Source organism: Ruditapes philippinarum, unplaced genomic scaffold, assembly GCF_026571515.1.
Source record: "Ruditapes philippinarum isolate M1 unplaced genomic scaffold, ASM2657151v2 ctg3490_1_1_1_1, whole genome shotgun sequence".
Classification (NCBI taxonomy): domain Eukaryota; kingdom Metazoa; phylum Mollusca; class Bivalvia; order Venerida; family Veneridae; genus Ruditapes; species Ruditapes philippinarum.
In genome coordinates, this window is record NW_026853212.1 from 5362 (window position 1) to 23779 (window position 18418).

General features: G+C 33.0%; 1 protein-coding gene across 1 annotated transcript in view; it reads right to left on the reverse strand.

The window, feature by feature from the left end:
- Positions 1–5931: 5931 nt before the first annotated feature.
- LOC132736118 (oxysterol-binding protein-related protein 6-like) overlaps positions 5932–18418 on the reverse strand; it is a 56715-nt gene continuing 44228 nt past the window's right edge. Inside the window, 11 exon segments of the mRNA XM_060723199.1 lie at positions 5932–6784; positions 7392–7522; positions 7524–7642; positions 8683–8833; positions 9400–9535; positions 10630–10708; positions 11643–11706; positions 14113–14250; positions 15537–15611; positions 17063–17238; positions 18067–18136. Of these exon segments, the coding sequence (XP_060579182.1) occupies positions 6679–6784; positions 7392–7522; positions 7524–7642; positions 8683–8833; positions 9400–9535; positions 10630–10708; positions 11643–11706; positions 14113–14250; positions 15537–15611; positions 17063–17238; positions 18067–18136 (1245 nt within the window). The 3' untranslated portion in view covers positions 5932–6678.

Consider the following 18418-nt stretch of genomic DNA (forward strand, 5'->3'; position numbering starts at 1 on the left):
AAGAAAATAGTTATGGATGAAATGACTTTAATTTCCATGAACATATATCATATTGAGGTAAATTATTTCAAATATGAAATAATATGGCAGAATATGCAAGAAAAAATATCTGACATATGTTTTCGGTTCGGATCGGAATATCCGTCCCGAGGGGACCCGCCCATTGGGCGGTAACGAGGCTATTCTGCTATTTCAAGTAAGATTTTCCCCCATTTAGTGCAGGCACAATTGTCTCTAAAGATAATATTCAAATTAATTACTTTCCTTAAATTATTTTGGGATTTTTCTTGTTCAAAATTCAAACAATAATTGTGTTAACTACAAACATAAGATATAAAGCTTTATACACTTTAAATAAATAATACATACAGATTTGAATACAATTTGTATGAAATCCTTGTCTTTTATTTGAAGAGAGATTTAATGTAGTTAGATAGCACTAAACATGCTGTTCTTAAATAATGTGTAACAAATAATAGATAAACACTGAATTTTTTTCCAAAATTGTATAAATCACCTTATTTAATGGATATATCCTGGATACAATTTTAATGGGAAAAAATTCAAAACTTGTTCCATAACAAAAAATTGAACAGCTATAGTCAATAACATTGTAATAAACAATCAAATGATGATTTCACTAACGTGCCATTAAATAATTACACAATATGCATCCATCAATCTTTAAATTTACATATTCAAATAAGTTAATTGTTTTCATTTTCATGAAACAAACAAAAATAACTTTATACTATTTTCACTATGTAACACTTTAGAATGTACATGTATAACATTTGTCTACCATCATAGATTTTTAACTACCATATTAAATTTTAGACTATGATAAATAAGGCTTATTATAAAATGCAGGCCATTATGTCGTCTGTTGAATGCCATATTAGTTTTACAACGTTTTTATTATTATACTGCATGTTTGTAACGTCGCTTTTCATTGGATAATTATGATGTTTATATAAAGTATTTACCTGACTGCTGTGCTGACAATTTATGAAGTAATTTCTTCCTTTTCTCAACTAAAGTACAATTGCTGTATAATAAATTCATTTTAAATATTCTTGACCAGATATATGGCTATATATAAACTGTTGCTTGCATTATAACCCTTCCTTAGTGGTTTTAGTAATATGTGCAAACAACCATACATTTACGACCATATAACCTGCCGTATATAAACGGTTCTTTGCAGTATAACCCTCCCTTAGTGGCTCAGGGTTATATGTGCAAACAATCATTTATATAAGGCCATATAACCTGTCAAAATCTTTATCACAACAAATAGTGTTTCTACAGACTCAATTGGATAACTACGGTACATGTATTGTGTTTCCATATATAGTGTTTCCGTACAGTTTACATTGCATAGACATTGCACAAGATATGTTTGGAAAATGTTAATGCTAAAATAATGCCCTCCAGAAGCACTTTTGTGATGTCATTACAAAATATATCTCCTGATTCAAGTACACAAAAAAGGAGTTTATTCATAGGTAAAATTTGGACACTTATAAATGTTGAAAAACACAATTGTAGGAATTTTTTTATACCTTTATAGAGACAGTGAAAAAGACTTTTAAGGAATATATAGCAATAATCTTCGGAACATTGTAACTTCCAAAAAACTCTTAAAATCTATACTTTCTAAAAAATCATACAGTATTTTTTTTTTAGAAAATGCCTTAACACCCTGAAAATATACTATCTATCTTCCAAAAACAAGCACAGAATTTTTTTATAATGCATAATGACAAGAAAAACATAACTGTGTACATGTACATGGCCACAAAGTGTCAAAAATCAAACATAAAGACAATGCCATTGTATCTGAGTATATCTATCAATATATGAAAGGCATCAATGCAAGAACGGTTTAGTTATAATAAATTTTACAAACTTGATATGATATAATAGTACAAACACACTGAAAAACAGTGTATAGATCTAACACTGTAACATGTCTATCGTAAATCAATGTACAGATCTAATACAGTAACCTGTCTATTGTAAATCAATATATAACATGTCTATTGTAAATCAATGTATAGATCTAATACAGTAATATGTCTATTGTAAATCAATGTATAGATCTAACATGGTTATATGTCTATTGTAAAACAATGTACAGATCTAATACAGTAATATGTCTATTGTAAATCAATGTATAGATCTAACATGGTTATATGTCTATTGTAAAACAATGTACAGATCTAATACAGTAATATGTCTATTGTAAATCAATGTACAGATCTAATACATTAATATGTCTATTGTAAATCAATGTATAGATCTAATACGGTAATATGTCTATTGTAAATCAATGTACAGATCTAATACATTAATATGTCTATTGTAAATCAATGTACAGATCTAATACATTAATATATCTATTGTAAATCAATGTACAGATCTAATACAGTAATATATCTATTGTAAATCAATGTACAGATCTAATACATTAATATGTCTATTGTAAATCAATGTACAGATCTAATACATTAATATGTCTATTGTAAATCAATGTATAGATCTAATACGGTAACATATCAATCTATAGATCTAATACGGTAACATGTCTATTGTAAATCAATGTACAGATCTAAAACAGTAACATGTCTATTGTAAATCAATGTATAGATCTAACATGGTAACAGATCTATTGTAAATCAATGTACAAATCTAATACAGTCATATGTTTATTGTAAACCAATGTACAGATCCCTATGCTTTTATTTTTTATGCAAGATTTACAAACTTATCACACAAATCCACAAAGTGACAAATGAGACTGTGCAAGGGAGAGAACTGAATATATTATGGATTCCCTCCCATGTGAGTTCCTTAACCTGCCGGATTTGAAAATGACTGGCATTTGTCACCAATATGAAGCCAGGCCAGACTACTGTTAGAAACTAAAATTTTATATTTTGATATTGACCTCCCTTAAATTGTGATTGGACTGGTCCAAATTCAAAGCTGGGCAAATCCATTTTACAAATTCAGGAGGTTAAGGGTAAAAGATGTAAAATTCAAACAATAATCTCTTTATCTTAAAGGCACATCATGCCTCAGAAGGTAATAAATTTATACTTTTTATAAGAAAGGGCAAATTTTATAATGTTTAGATAATAGTTTTAGAGAATTTCAGATGCTTGTAACATGAAGAAAGTAACAGTAAAAGGGAAGTTATTTGTCATAAAAGTAGAAAAATGTAAGCAAAGTACAAAATGTAGTATTTTGACTTCTATACAAAATACTAGTTCACTATAACAGTTGTACGTATTGCAAAAAGGCAATGGAAGAAAAAGATGGTTCAGGTAGTTGGCCAATGAGTAACATTTTGGAATGGCACCATAAAAGTAAAGCAACATTTAAAAAGCTTTTAAGGAATAAAAATAGAAGCATTTCTGAGGCATAATGGGCCTTTAAAGCTGTACAAAATATTCCTTATGGAATACTATACTGTCAACATTACAAAACAATGCTATGCTAATGTACATACACTAATGCATGTAAATATTATTACAATTCAACACGTAGGCTCCAGATATTAATAAAGTGAAAGACTTAAAACATCATAATTATTATGATGTTTGTAAAAAAGAAAACACCATATGCCGTCAAATTGTTGGAAATAAAACAGTAACAAACATTTTATAAAAACAACAACAAAACAAACAAACAAAAAAACAACAAGGCAAATAAGTCTAAAAAAATCTTAAAAATAAGATTTGATTTCTACTAGATGGACGATTAAGCTTTCAAAAATGATTTCTCATTCTTTCAAACTTCAAACTTTTGAATAGTTTCACACATGAGAATAATAACAGTTTTTTTTATATATATTTATCTGAGGCAACAGATGTGCCAACAAAAACAACCAATTTGGCCAAGGGACATCTTAATCTACAGGCTGAAAAATACAGAAGATTTTTACAGCATTTTAACCGATGATGTGGATCGCCAATCTGTTAATATTAACCATAATGAATATAATAATTACTAGTATATCAAAAGAACAGCATTCAATTATTCATTAATATTTGATTATTCAATTATTCACAAATATTTGATTATTCAATTATTCATGAATATTTGATTATTCAATTATATATGAATATTTGATTATTCAATTATTCATGAATATTTGATTATTCAATTATATATGAATATTTGATTATTCAATTATTCATGAATATTTGATTAACATTGTGAGATAAAAATATAAGATATAAATATTTGCAAAGTCATTGATACCATATCCTATCAATCTGGCCAATATCCCTTCCCTGATGCCTGACCCCCACGCCATCATACCTGACAGTCACCCTTCATGCCTGACCCTAACCCCCAATGCCTTACCCCAAGCCCCCATGCCTGACATCAACACCTATCTCTACACCCTAATCAATGCATCACTTATTTTGATTTTGTCATTATGACCAAATTTAAATTTCAGTTATAAAAATTAAATAAAATAACAAAACTGATATATATAAAAAAGTTTATTTAGCAAAACCAAAAAGTTTAACCTTCAGAGATTTCAATCATTATATTCATTCAACATATACATGTGTAGTTATTTAGCTCTTGTTTAGAATATTAATACGTAACTATTGAAATTTCACTGACATTTAATACAAGTTAAAAAAGCTACGGTGACTTTTTATCAGTATTTTCAAATAGATATTTATTGTATAAAGTACTGACACAAAAATAAGTAACCAATCATGTTAACTTGGTTTATCTGCCCATACTGTAACCCGATTATTTATCAAATAACAAATATATTTATCACACTTTTAGTGAAAGTAAACAGTTGCCATTTTAAAATTTATCTGTCATGTGACCATAAGAAAGGTCACATGTTCACTAAAAATAGAGTAACATCTCTAGGTGTATGTCATGTTCTCAAATATGAGAAAAAATGAAAAATCCTCAAAAAATCATATGTCAGTCAATATAATATATATTTCCTAAAGTAGGGACATTGATTTACTGTATAGTAAACATATGATTATAGTTATACATGTATAAATGTATATAAATAATAAATATAATCTTCATGAAAAATAAAATTTCGAGATGAAAAATATGTTTTACAGTAATAAACAGGGACTATTACTACAACCCATACACCTATTGCAGTATTACATAAAGAAAGCTTTAAAAAAACAGGAAATAACAACTATGTGCCCATCAAAAGAAATTCAAGGTATCTAACTCCTGTTAAACTATTGGCCAATAATGTTCCAAGAGTTAACTGCCTTTAAAATAGAAAAAAAGAAGTTTGAGTCACTGATTACATAAACTTTAAGATATCTGGATACTAGTAAATGACTTAAAACTCTAGATATCATAATTCAGTAATTATCATAACAAGATATGTGTCTTTTGTATAATTAGTGAGTGTATAAATTGCAGGTGTATAGTATACTTCTTGTACTGCCATAATACTTGTTATAATTAAAAAAAAAAAACTTAATATATAATCTATCTTGGTATACTTAAATAACAAGAGCTGTCCGTAAAACAGTGCCATTGACTATTCTCAGTGCTTGATAGTAATAAAAGTAGAAGTAAATGATAGTAGTAAAAAGTTACCCAGAGTAATAGGCACTGTGTTCATCATTTTAGAAAATCACAACAAACAAGTGTGTGAAGTTTCAAGCCATTCCCTTATGTAGTTTTGGAGATTGCAACTTGTATGCAAAAAACTCAACCAAAATCTGGCTCAGACGCCTGGGTAAGCACAATAACTCTCCATGTTCTTTGAATAGTCAAGCTTTAAATTGTTGCAACACAAAGTTTTATTTTTGCAATATCTCAATTCTAAAAGTAGACTGATATAAATATATCAGTAAATATTACATATTCTTAATATACATGTATCTTCATAAACTGATTAAACAAAATCATTTGAATATTATTTTAGCATATATTATGACACATGCATTGTACTAGCAAGTACAAAAAGAGTAAATCATAAATCATATTTAACTTACTACACAGTGTAAGCATTCAATATTTCAATTACTACATTGTCTAGACATATAACCCTTAACCTGCTGAATTTCTAAAATGGACTTGCCTTATTGTGTGTTTTTGAGACTGTTCATTATCAATTTTAGGGATATCACAATGAAAATTTTAAAGTTTTTTTAAAGGTTAGGTGTCGATGGAATTTCTACACTTAGACTTGTCGTTGCGTCTATTTCTAGAACTGTTCATTATCAATTTTAGACGTCCCATCAACACAGTATAGGTCAGAAAGTGAGTTTCCTGCTTTACTGGTGGAGGTAGACACCAGGTGCCCCTCTGTGCATTATTTTTATGGCACAAACAGGGACCTAAGTAGTGAGTATAACCATCTTCAACAAGCTTGGTCAGGAAGAGTCCCTGTCAGGATTCGAATCCACAGTGGTGAGGTGTTTGTGATTTGAACTCAAATTTAAAGGGAGTGAACCAACAGTATAGAGCTTGGTCAGACTGCATGGATGCGCAGGCTGGCCTGGCTCTATACTGGTGGCAAAGGCTCATTATCAGTTTTTGGATCCAGCAGGCTGAGGGATAATGTACTAGTATTAATTTTTTCTCTAATAGCACTGTCTACTTATACTATAGTTCAAATTGATACACTATCTAGGCACTACTTGAACACAATCACCAGATCTTGGGTAAAGTCATCTTCATAAAGCCTGGTTCTTTACGACATTCCCAGTACCTGTTGTCATACGAGTAATAGTCTTTTCCTTTAATCTTCTCTTTCCTTAAAACATAACATAAGAAGTAGATAAATTTATCACATAAACTACAATATAATTTGATAGTGATAATACCAAATTTGGCTATATTTACTGTTACCAGACTGTACAAATCTCAAAAATTTTATCCCTCTAACCAACTAACCATGTGCACACATTACTTTTTGATTTCATGTATTTACACATATACCTATAAGTTTCTTACAGTCATTTATAATTGGCCAAATAAAACTCGATGGATTTTGTTTTGTTTGGTTTTACCGTGCACCAAAACAATCTAGGTATGAAATAGGAAAGATGACTTTGGCTAACCTTGAGTGTTACAAACTTGAAGTAATACAATAGATCAAAACCACCTCACCTACTGGAGCTAAGAGATGCATAAACTCCAGAATTTGGCTCTTATAATCAAGCAGGGATAAATGGTGGCTGAAATTCTGATGCCTAAATCCTTAAAGGCAACCCCTCAGCCACAAGGGGGGAACCTAGACATATTTTTCCATATTTTACACTTTGTATTGCTCTAGTGCAAATACTGAAATAATATTCTTAGTCCTTACCACGCACATCAAACTTACAAGCAAACTCATGAAAAGACAGGATCATACGTACTTGAACCATACAGGTTTGCATTCTTCCTTAGCCGCCTCCCTTTTCTTTCGACGGTCTCTCTGTAGGGTCTCCACCCTTGACTTTTCAAGCTCCGCCTCATTTATCTTGCCTTCTTCCAACAATCTCTGGTCCTGGTCTAAATCTCGAATCTGTCGGCGCGAGCATCGAAGCTTCATCCGGTAAAACCTCGTTCAGCTCCATTGCGAACCGTGAAAAACCATAGTACACTTCATAATCTTCTGGCATAGTACCTGTTCATTAATGGAATGTTTAAAATTAGAGTTAGCCCTTTTCAAAACAAAAGCTGGTGGAAATACAGGGTGCATGACTATTCTTAGTGTTTGATGGTAAAACAAAAGCCTGGATAATGTAGAATTTTCTAAATTTAAAAAGAGCTACAATTCTGTTGAAGTCCATGTCAGAGTTATGGGTCCTACATAATGACCTCCTATTATGCTCTCAAATAAGTGTGTGAAGCTTCAAACCATTCCCTTCAGGAGTTTTAGACATACCAACTTGCACAGATGAACTTAACAAAAGAGAGACTCGGATGCCTGAGTGAGTATAATGATTGGGCTAATGATACAGAGTCTTATATTGTTTGTAAAGTAGAAAAAACTATTAATGTAGTGCAAGGTTTTAATTATTAGACGCCTTTCTTGAATATAATTATTTTTTCAATATTAGGCACATTTTCACTTTAAATGTAAGGCTAATATGAAGTTCACCACAGCATTATGAATATAAAACAAGGCCGTTATGCAAAATGTACGGCCTTTATGAGAAATCTCTGCTATTATGAGATTGGAGAATTTTGATTGGCTCTCCAGCTCGACCATTATGACTCTGCTTTTAAAAAGTCGCCATTTTGAATTACTGCAAGAATCAAGAATCTCATTTGCAATACCTTACAACAACCGAATTTCATATAAGTAATTTTTTGTTCACCAAGAACTTAACAGTCTTCAGCCCAATAACAAGGCCATTATGAAAACACTTAATTATTAACATTATATTAATATGTTCGGTATAATAAAATAAATATCACATCACTGTGGGTGACGGAACAAAATGTTCCCCCTCCACAATATAAAATCAACCTTGGCTGACCCCCTCTCCTTGGTTGACATCACTTGTCTCGGGTAAACAATTTCATTGTATCACCTCCAGTAGGTTGTAATCAAACAATTTAATACATATAGACTCCAGCAATACTCCTAGAAAACAATTTGTTACAACATGCAGTAACTACATGTATAGCAATTAAATCACGTCTTAATTAACTGCTTACCTGGCCTCCATATACACCTGGCTGAGGGGGCGTGGCCACAATACAGGGCCTCATTCCATTTACCAAACAAATTATGGACCACTTTTCCTTCTGGGTTGAGAATGGTTCCATAAACCTCGTGCCTCTTGTCCGACTGGTAGTAGTGACTTGCCTGTAAAACAATATACAAACATCATATGAGCCGCGTCATGACAAAACCAACATAATGGGTTTGCGACCAGCATGGATCCAGACCAGCCTGCGCATCCGCGCAGTCTGATCAGGATCCATGCTGTTCGCTAAAAACCCTATAAAAAGTAGAGAAACTGATAGCGAACAGCATGGATCCTGATCAGACTGCGCGGATGCCCAAGCTGGTCTGGATCCATGCTGGTCGCAAACCCATTATGTTGGTTTTGTCATGACGTGGCTCATATATTTTTGAAAGCAATAATACAGTCAAAACTGTGAACAAAGGCCACCAAAGGGAGAGACAAAACATGGTCTTTATAGACAATAGGTCTTTATTTACAAGTTACTTTATTCCATTTTATTAATAAGGGTTATCAAAAAAATGGCCTTTATTTACAGGGTTATATCTATTCAGAGGTAGTCTTATAACAGAGATTTGACTGTATTTTGTTAAGAAATTTCCTGAAAAAGTTATCAGTTCCAGATTCAAAGCTGTGCAAATCCATTAAATCAATTCAGAGGGTTTATCAAATTTACATTACTTACCTTAGTGAATGTCAGCTTACAGACTATATTCCCATTTGTGATGGTCATTTCACCAAACTGGTCGACCCATCTTTGACCTCCGAGTATATTATGGACACAAGTGGTCACTTTATTCCAGCGATAATGGTCTTTGAACCTTAACAGGGATAAAATATTTTCAACATTAAAAATCATTATATACGAACATTATTTGTTGAACTACTCTATACTTTAAAGGAACTCCACTGATCTCCAAAAGCCTAAAAACTTAAAATTTGAGGTTTTTACATAGATCACCTGGGGCACTTAAGACAGAAATTTACGTAGAAGACAATTAAAAAAATATACTTAGAAATGAATTGAAAATTGTATTTTTTGAGCAATTATTAGCCAGATTTGAGTGAAAAAATATTGCAATGCTTTTCAATTAAGGTCAGTTTTCACAATTAAAATGATTATTTTGGAAAAACAGAGTAAGAGAATGATCTGGAGTTTTGCACAAAAAAAGTTTTTTGCCTAGACGAAAATCAAATGGAACATTAATCTCGAAAAATTATTTCCAGTCCTATCATGTCAAAATACCCCTTAAAGACTCCATAACCTTTTTTTGCAATGATTGGTTGGGTCTGAGAGGTAGCTATTATGCTAGTAGGCCTGAGGTACTATGTGCTAAGTTATACATGTATTGCATTTACTATAACTGTACAAAATGAAAATACACTGCATAAGAAACTACATTTCAGGTAGAATTCACTGAAAACTTAAAGCAGTCACCTTGTATAATGCATGATTTAACAGATGATCTAACATGATTGTCTTTTCATACTGAATGTATTAAATTAGTTCAAATATGAGACTAAATGAGCCACGTCACGACAAAACCAACATAATGGGTTTGCGACCAACGTGGATCCAGACCAGCCTGCGCATCAGTGCAGTCTGATCAGGATCCATGCTGTTTGCTTACAAATCATATAACATATAGAGAAACTGATAGCAAACAGCATGGATCCTGATCAGACTGAACGGATGCGCAGGCTGATCTGGATCCATGCTGGTCGCAAACCCATTATGCTGGTTTTGTCATGGCACGGCTCAAATATTTTTCCTAGAGTACATTGATATGTGCCATATATCACAACATGTGATATCAAAATAGCTGACATCAGCACGAGGTTTATGGAAACCATTCTCAACCCAGTAAAAAAAAATTCATTTACGTAAGGCATAATTTAAATGTATAGAGCTTACTTTGGCAAGAGAACATTAACAACTCCAAGAGGTTGTATTTCCATAGACTTCCCCCAAAACTTTGTCTTTATTTGTACATCTGAAATAAAACAAAATCAAGTATCACATTCACTTACAGCATCCCTTGCCTCCAATACAAGTCTGGTGAAAATTTTCTCAAGAAACTTTTGATTCTTACATGTGACATGAGACTGGACAAATGGAACTTCTGTGACTCAATTAAAAGCCAAAGAAATATCTCTGGTCTTCTTTCATCATTATATATTTAATACATATATATAAATAATTTTTTTGTCTAATCTTGGCATTCTTTCAACCTGATTGGCTATTGCTGATAACTTCTCTGCAGATGAACTTCTCTGCAGATGAACTACTACTAATCCTACATAATTTCTTAAAGGGACTCCACTGAGGTTTCAAAGCCTAAAAACATAACATTTGAATTTCTTACATTAATGAGCTGGGACACTTTAAACAGAAATATATGCAAAGATAGTTAAGAAATATAGTTTGAAATAAATTGAAAAACGTATCTTTATGCTTTTCTTAGCCCGATTTGAGTGAAAAGTTTTTAAACGCTTTTCATTCTGGGTCATTTTTTACGATTTTAATAATTTTTCTGGAAAAACGAATTGCACGAAATATCTGAAATTTTGCACCTAGATTAGTGGTCTAAACCTTTATCAATGGTACATTTATCTGGAAACGTTATTTTCAGTCCCATCATGTCAAAAAACCTCAGTGGAGTCCCTTTAATCAGCAGTAAGAGACAATATGACCATTAAACTTGTATATCTAAGATGTATTGGCACAGAGAAATTTTGACAGAGAAGGTGTGACTTACCACCTATAAAAAAGTTTGAGAGGACCTAACCAAGTTGATAAGTTAAGTGCTACCCTTAAAGTTACCCGGAAATTCAATTTGTTGTTTCCCTTATAAACCTCTTATAATTTAGTTGCAAAAAGTATAAGATATCTATTGTCATAAAAAACAGAACAAAACAAAGTTTTACCTTGCCATAATTTGAAATGTTTGGAATCACAGTAGCATGCTGATATGGGTGGATGATGGCTCACCTGTTTGTACAAAACAAAACAAAATTACAAAAATATATATTTTAGTAGTTTTGCAGAAATATTAGACATATACATTATGTCAGTCTCCCAACTTTTTATTGTACAGTCGAAACTGTCTTAAGCAGCCAGCCAAGGGATGCAGTCATTTTGGCTGCTTAAGACAGGTGGCTGCTGAATGGAGGATCCAGTTTTTATCCAAATAAATTATTCATTTCTTTGTAAAATAAATCTGATTTAAGTATAAATAAACCAGTCTGATTCATCATCATCATCATCATCATCATCAGTTTTTAACCATTTACAAACGTTTGCTTTTAATGGTTTAACATGTACACAATCCTTCCAACATATAAAGCTTTACATGAATGTAACACAGATAAACAAATGCACTCACAATTTATTATGTCAATAATTGAAACTATTTATCCCATAAAAATATCTTCCTGCACAATAATTTAAAATGCGTAATATTGTTTTCACAAAAAAAGTATGACAGTTTCTTTTTCTAACTTTTGATCAATAGAATATTGTGTACACGTCATCTAAGTGTCGGCACTTCCTTTGATGTTTCGGATTGAAACACCAGGGCTACAGGTTTGTAAACATCAAAGTTTCCTTTGAAGAGATCGCTTGTTACCTCTTAGAGGTCATCTGGTGTGTTAACTTAATGGCTGTGATTTAACAGTGACCTCATTATATTCATGCAATTTTATTTTCACACATGGAGCAAGTGTTTTTATGAATTTATTACTGAGGAATTTAGACAATCGGTGATGTAATTCATTTTCATTTCTTTGGTAAGTACCATGTACGCACAAAATTTATCTGAATCGGGATAAACTGAAATTTCTTTCTGACATTGACAATGCATTTTTTTCTTCTTTCTTTTTTTCTTAAAATCGGTAAATTGAAAAATAAAAAACTAGCATACAGTAACTCAAACGAACGAATTGCAAGTGCGTTTAGACGTTCCAAACGTTTGTAATTACGACACGGATGAGCAATTATGCAAACTTCTTGAAATGTTGTGGTTTGTGTTAATATCTAGCACCTGACAAGTAACTTTTGTTAATCCGTGACACGTGTCATCTTTGAAAATAAATGACAGAAGATTGCCTGGCCGTTTCACCTGGCTGACCGCAGAAGATTGCCTGGCCGTTTCACCTGGCTGACCGTTTAAGATGACCGACTTTAAGATTCGGGAAGCATTTTAGGTGACCGTTGACCCCGCGGACAGCAGGTGACCGTTGAACAGATGTATAAAATAGAGTGGTTTTCGTCGGGAGCGTCACAAAATGGCCGTTAAGGTCAGGTGACCGCCGATAAGAGGTGACCGTTAGTACAGTTTCAACTGTATATAACTTCATTGGGTACTAACCAATATAAACATATTCAAATAATTCCACCTCCAAGTTTCTGCAAATAACTGTAAGCCATGACATGTGTGGGATACCTTACCACCCTAAATATCATAAATGTACTTGTCCACCTTTCAATCTAGACTAAACCATTTATCATGAATAGGGAAAATTTCAAAATAAGTACTGACTGATTAGAGAACAGTACAGACCATGATCAATAGGCAAGGATGTCCCAGCTGATCTTGGTCTGCACTGGGCACATGGTTATATTCAATTGCCATCAGAAGTTTCAAGTGCACTCACATGTAATAAAGAGCCTTAAACAGACCTTGCTGTCAACTTCCCATGTTACATTTTTATCTAGTGTAACTAACACCTTATACTTTATTATATTATTAACAGAACAACCAATTTATATAACAATCCTTTGAGTTAAGAAACACACAATCTGGAAATATTTATGTCTAGTTGTAAACCAAATTCAAATCATACATGTATGACACATTGTTGTGTAAATTAATCTTTAGTGACCATTTTTAACATACGAAAGTATAACAAGATGGATGAACATTTATGTTTTAACAATTCCTGAAAACCCCTGTATTTACCAATATTTTATTTACAAGTTTCAGTTGAAAAGATTGTCAATGAACATATGATAATAATAATTCTTTTTTGGTTGGGTTTAACATCTCACAAACACAATAGAGTATAAGTCATATGGAGACTTTCCAGCCTTACTGGTGGAGGAAGACCTCCGGTGCCCCTTTGTGCATTATTTCAGGCACGAAAAGGCACCTGAGTAGAACCATCTACTTTCCGTTTCCTAACTGGATAGCTTCCTCACATGAAATAATCCAAAGTCCCTGGCAGGATTCAAACCTACAGCGGTAAGGGGCAAGTGGTTTCAACTCAACGATCCTAACCAAACAGCCCCGGACATATGATCATGCTATGTACTTGCACATTCTGTATCCTTAGAAAACAGTCTCAAAGAATTTAACAATAATGATAATGTAATTGATTAAAACACTGATAACCTTACCTGCTCTGCAACAAACCTCCATCCCCTGTCTTCTCGTACATTTTCGTATGTTTCACCAAGTAGAGGGTTAAATGGTTTGTGACCCACTCTGTAACAGGAGCTTGCATAGCTGCTCACAGCAAATGCTGCTATATAAATCTGAAAATCAAGATAACATAAATATATAGACTTTCTCAATCATACAATAGATCAGATAAATTTGTTTACTTTTTGTCACTTTTAGTACTTTATCACATTAAACCTGATAGATTTGCATAATGAATTTGTCAGGATTTAATTTAATTTTGGAACAGACCAATCAAAGTTTGTTTGTTTGTTTGATTGGGTTTTACGTCACATCAACAGTATAGGTCATTTGGTGATGTTCCTGCTTAACTGGTGGGGGAAGACCTCAGGTGACCTTCCGTGCATTATTTCAGGCAAGAACGGGCACCCAAGTAGAACCACCAACATCCATAAGCTAGCTGGATAGCTTCCTCACATGAAAGAATCCAAAGTCCCTGTCGGGATTCAAACCCACAACGGTGAGGGGCAAGTGGTTTGAAGTCAATGACCTTAACCACTCAGCCATGGACGCCCTGACCAATCAAAGCTTAAGGATTTCAACAAGAGTTGTCTGTAAGACAGTACACTCTACTATTGTCAGTGCTAGACACTAAGACAGTAATAAAAGGGGCATAACTCTGTAAAAAGGTAACTCAGAGTTATAGGACCTGTGCGCATCATGTTAGATAATCACAAAGAGGAAAATTTTACAGGGTGTGCTTTTGTGCAGTGGGCTTTTTTCCATTACCTGTGGAGTGACCTCATAAATAAAAGTTCAAATCCTTTTAATATGAAATGCAATAATAACTCTATTGGAACACTGAATATTTATCAAGTGTAAAATTTCATTTCATTTCCTTCTGTAACAATAACAATCACAAATTAAACAGATATCAATTACAGAATTTCCTGACTCCTGCAAATTAATGAGAAAATTTGTTTTTTAAATGAAAAATATCTTATTAGCTATAACGATGAAATTGCATATTCACAAGGCTTATATAAATCATCTAATTTTTCATATATAATACTAGTATTACAAAAGTCAATTACAATGTAATATCTTCCGCAATATAAAAATGTATCCAATCAACAGCTTCCGCTTTATAAAATTAATCTCCCTAGGTAGAATTCAAAATAATGTCTAGCATCTACACATATCGTTATTATAATATTACCTTTTAAAATATTGTGATCATCTTTTAAGATTACATTTTTTGAAGAAATTTACAAACTTTTTATTTTTCTATCTAAATCTTTTCTCTTTGTTTGAGTTTCAAGTGCTACTGAACATATAGTTATATTTATTTGGTCACCATAGGTAACATGGAGCACTGACATCTGAGTAGACATAAACTAAATGTGAAGCTTGTACAAACCATTCTTTCATAGGGATCATTGTACTCTGTGGCTTTATCTATCAGGTCACTGTATTCCAACTCCTCACACAGGCGCTGAAATATATACAAACAAGAAACATTAATTCCTATGAAGATGTTCTCAGTTCTTACATTTCCTAAACTTTATATTTGTTAATTAGCCAAGGAAATTTGTATGATCATAGGGGAACACTTAACACTCTTTCTACAAAGAAAGCTAAACACATAGATCTTACATTCTTTCCTACACAGAAAGCTAAGTACACAAACCTTACACTCTTTATACACATTAAGCTAAATACACAAACCTTACACTCTTCATAAACAGTAAGCTAAATACACAAACCTTACACTCTTCATAAACAGTAAGCTAAATACACAAACCTTACACTCTTTATACACATTAAGCTAAATACACAAACCTTACACTCTTCATAAACAGTAAGCTAGATACACAAACCTTACACTCTTCATAAACAATTAGCTTAATACACAAACCTAACACTCTTCATAAACAGTAAGCTAAATACACAAACCTTACACTCTTCATAAACAGTAAGCTAAATACACAAACCTTACACTCTTCATAAACAGTAAGCTAAATACACAAACCTTACACTCTTCATACACAGTAAGCTAAATACACAAACCTTACACTCTTCATAAACAGTAAGCTAAATACACAAACCTTACACTCTTCATACACAGTAAGCTAAATACACAAACCTTACACTCTTCATAAACAGTAAGCTAAATACACACACTTTACACTCTTCATACACAGTAAGCTAAATACACAAACATTATACTCTTTCTACACAGTAAGCCAAACACACATACCTGACACACTTTCTGCACATTAAGCTAAAAACACAAATCCTACACTCTTTCTGCACAATAAGCTGCACACATCAATCTTACACTATTCCTACATAGTAAGCTCAACACACAAACCTTACAACTATTTAACACACAGGCCTTACACTCCTTCTACACAGTAAGCTCAACACACAGACCTTGCACTCTTTATACACAGTAAGCTCAACACACAGACCTTGCACTCTTTATACACAGTAAGCTCAACACACAGACCTTGTACTCATTATACACAGTAAGCTCAACACACAGACCTAACACTCTTTCTGCACAGTAAGCTCAACACACAGACCTTACACTCTTTATACACAGTAAGCTCAACACACAGACCTTGCACTCTTTATACACAGTAAGCTCAACACACAGACCTTGTACTCTTTATACACAGTAAGCTCAACACACAGACCTAACACTCTTTCTGCACAGTAAGCTCAACACACAGACCTTACACTCTTTATACACAGTAAGCTCGACACACAGACCTTGCACTCTTTATACACAGTAAGCTCAACACACAGACCTTGCACTCTTTATACACAGTAAGCTCAACACACAGACCTTACACTCTTTCTTAAAAGTAAACAAAACATACATCTTTTACACTGGGTATTCATTTGGTAAGCACACTTCAACAAATAAAGACTCCATACCTGTAGCATACTTAAAGGTTCATTCAATGTAACAGGCATTGATATTTTGGTCAGATCTTTGCCAATATTCCTGAACAACAAATTCCACAATGACACATCCCCCTTGTCTGGTTTCGGAACTGGAAGTTTAGATCTACGACCAGTCTGAAACTTTGTCAGAATATTGTCTTCTGATGCTGAAAATAAATCATAACATATCAAAATTTTAAAAAAAACTTTAAATTCAAAGCTTGAAAGTTACATATGTTGCTTAGATGATAATTATATCTAAGATAATTATTGCCGAAAGAACTTTTAGATATACTTTAAATATACAATCAATTATGTGGCATAAGCTTATTAACAAACAGTTTGCAGGATTTTACCACTTTCTTTTTTATGCAAAATAACCAATATCCCCTCCATTGCTTTTATCTACTTATGGGCTTTAAAAATTGTGATTGCCAGGTCCCTGATGTGGAGATGTAAACCTTCTTCTGGTAAATCAAATCACTTACATGTATTTTATAGCATTAGCCAACACTGTTCTATAAATGAGCTGCGCCATCTCAAAACCAACGTAATGCGTTTGCGACCAGCATGGATCCAGACTAGCCTGCACATCTGTGCAGTCTGATCAGGATCCATGCTGTTTGCTTACCAACTCTATTACAAGTAGAGAAACTGATAGCGGACAGCATGGATCCTGATCAGACTGCGCGGATGCGCAGGCTGGTCTCGATCCATGCTGGTCGCAAACACATTATGTTGGTTTTGTCATGGCGCGGCTCAAATTGCAACAGCTTATGACTGAAGCTTGAAGCACCATTTCAGTGGGTTTGAAAATTAACACAGATTCTTTACACACTGAATATCATCAAGGTAGAAGCTTTCAGTAATCTTTGTCAACTATTTCAAAGCCTACTTTATCCAAAATGTGACAAATCATCTATCCGAGTAAGTCATAATGAAGTTTATGTTGAAATGTAATGTAAATCTTATAAGGAAATGACTAAAGCAATTACCACTATGTGCCATACTGACTTCTGTATCATTGTCATCACTAATGTCACTTGATATCTCTTCATCAGACCTCTGTTATTATAAAAAACACATCTTTGTTATAAATATTATGAATAAAATGTTGTGCTTTTCTTAACATAAACATGCTTAACCCGTCACTTGCTGGAACTGGGAGTTACTGGCCTTTGATACCAGAATAGAGCCAGCCCAGCCTGTACACCTATGCATACTGGCGTATGAAATTTTGTTATTTTTGTATATTTTTGTGATATTATTATCTTTTTTTTTTGTTTGAGGTTGTTTCAAGGGGTGATTGGTTCAATCTTCAGGCGAAGTAAAGTTTCTTCTTTGTGA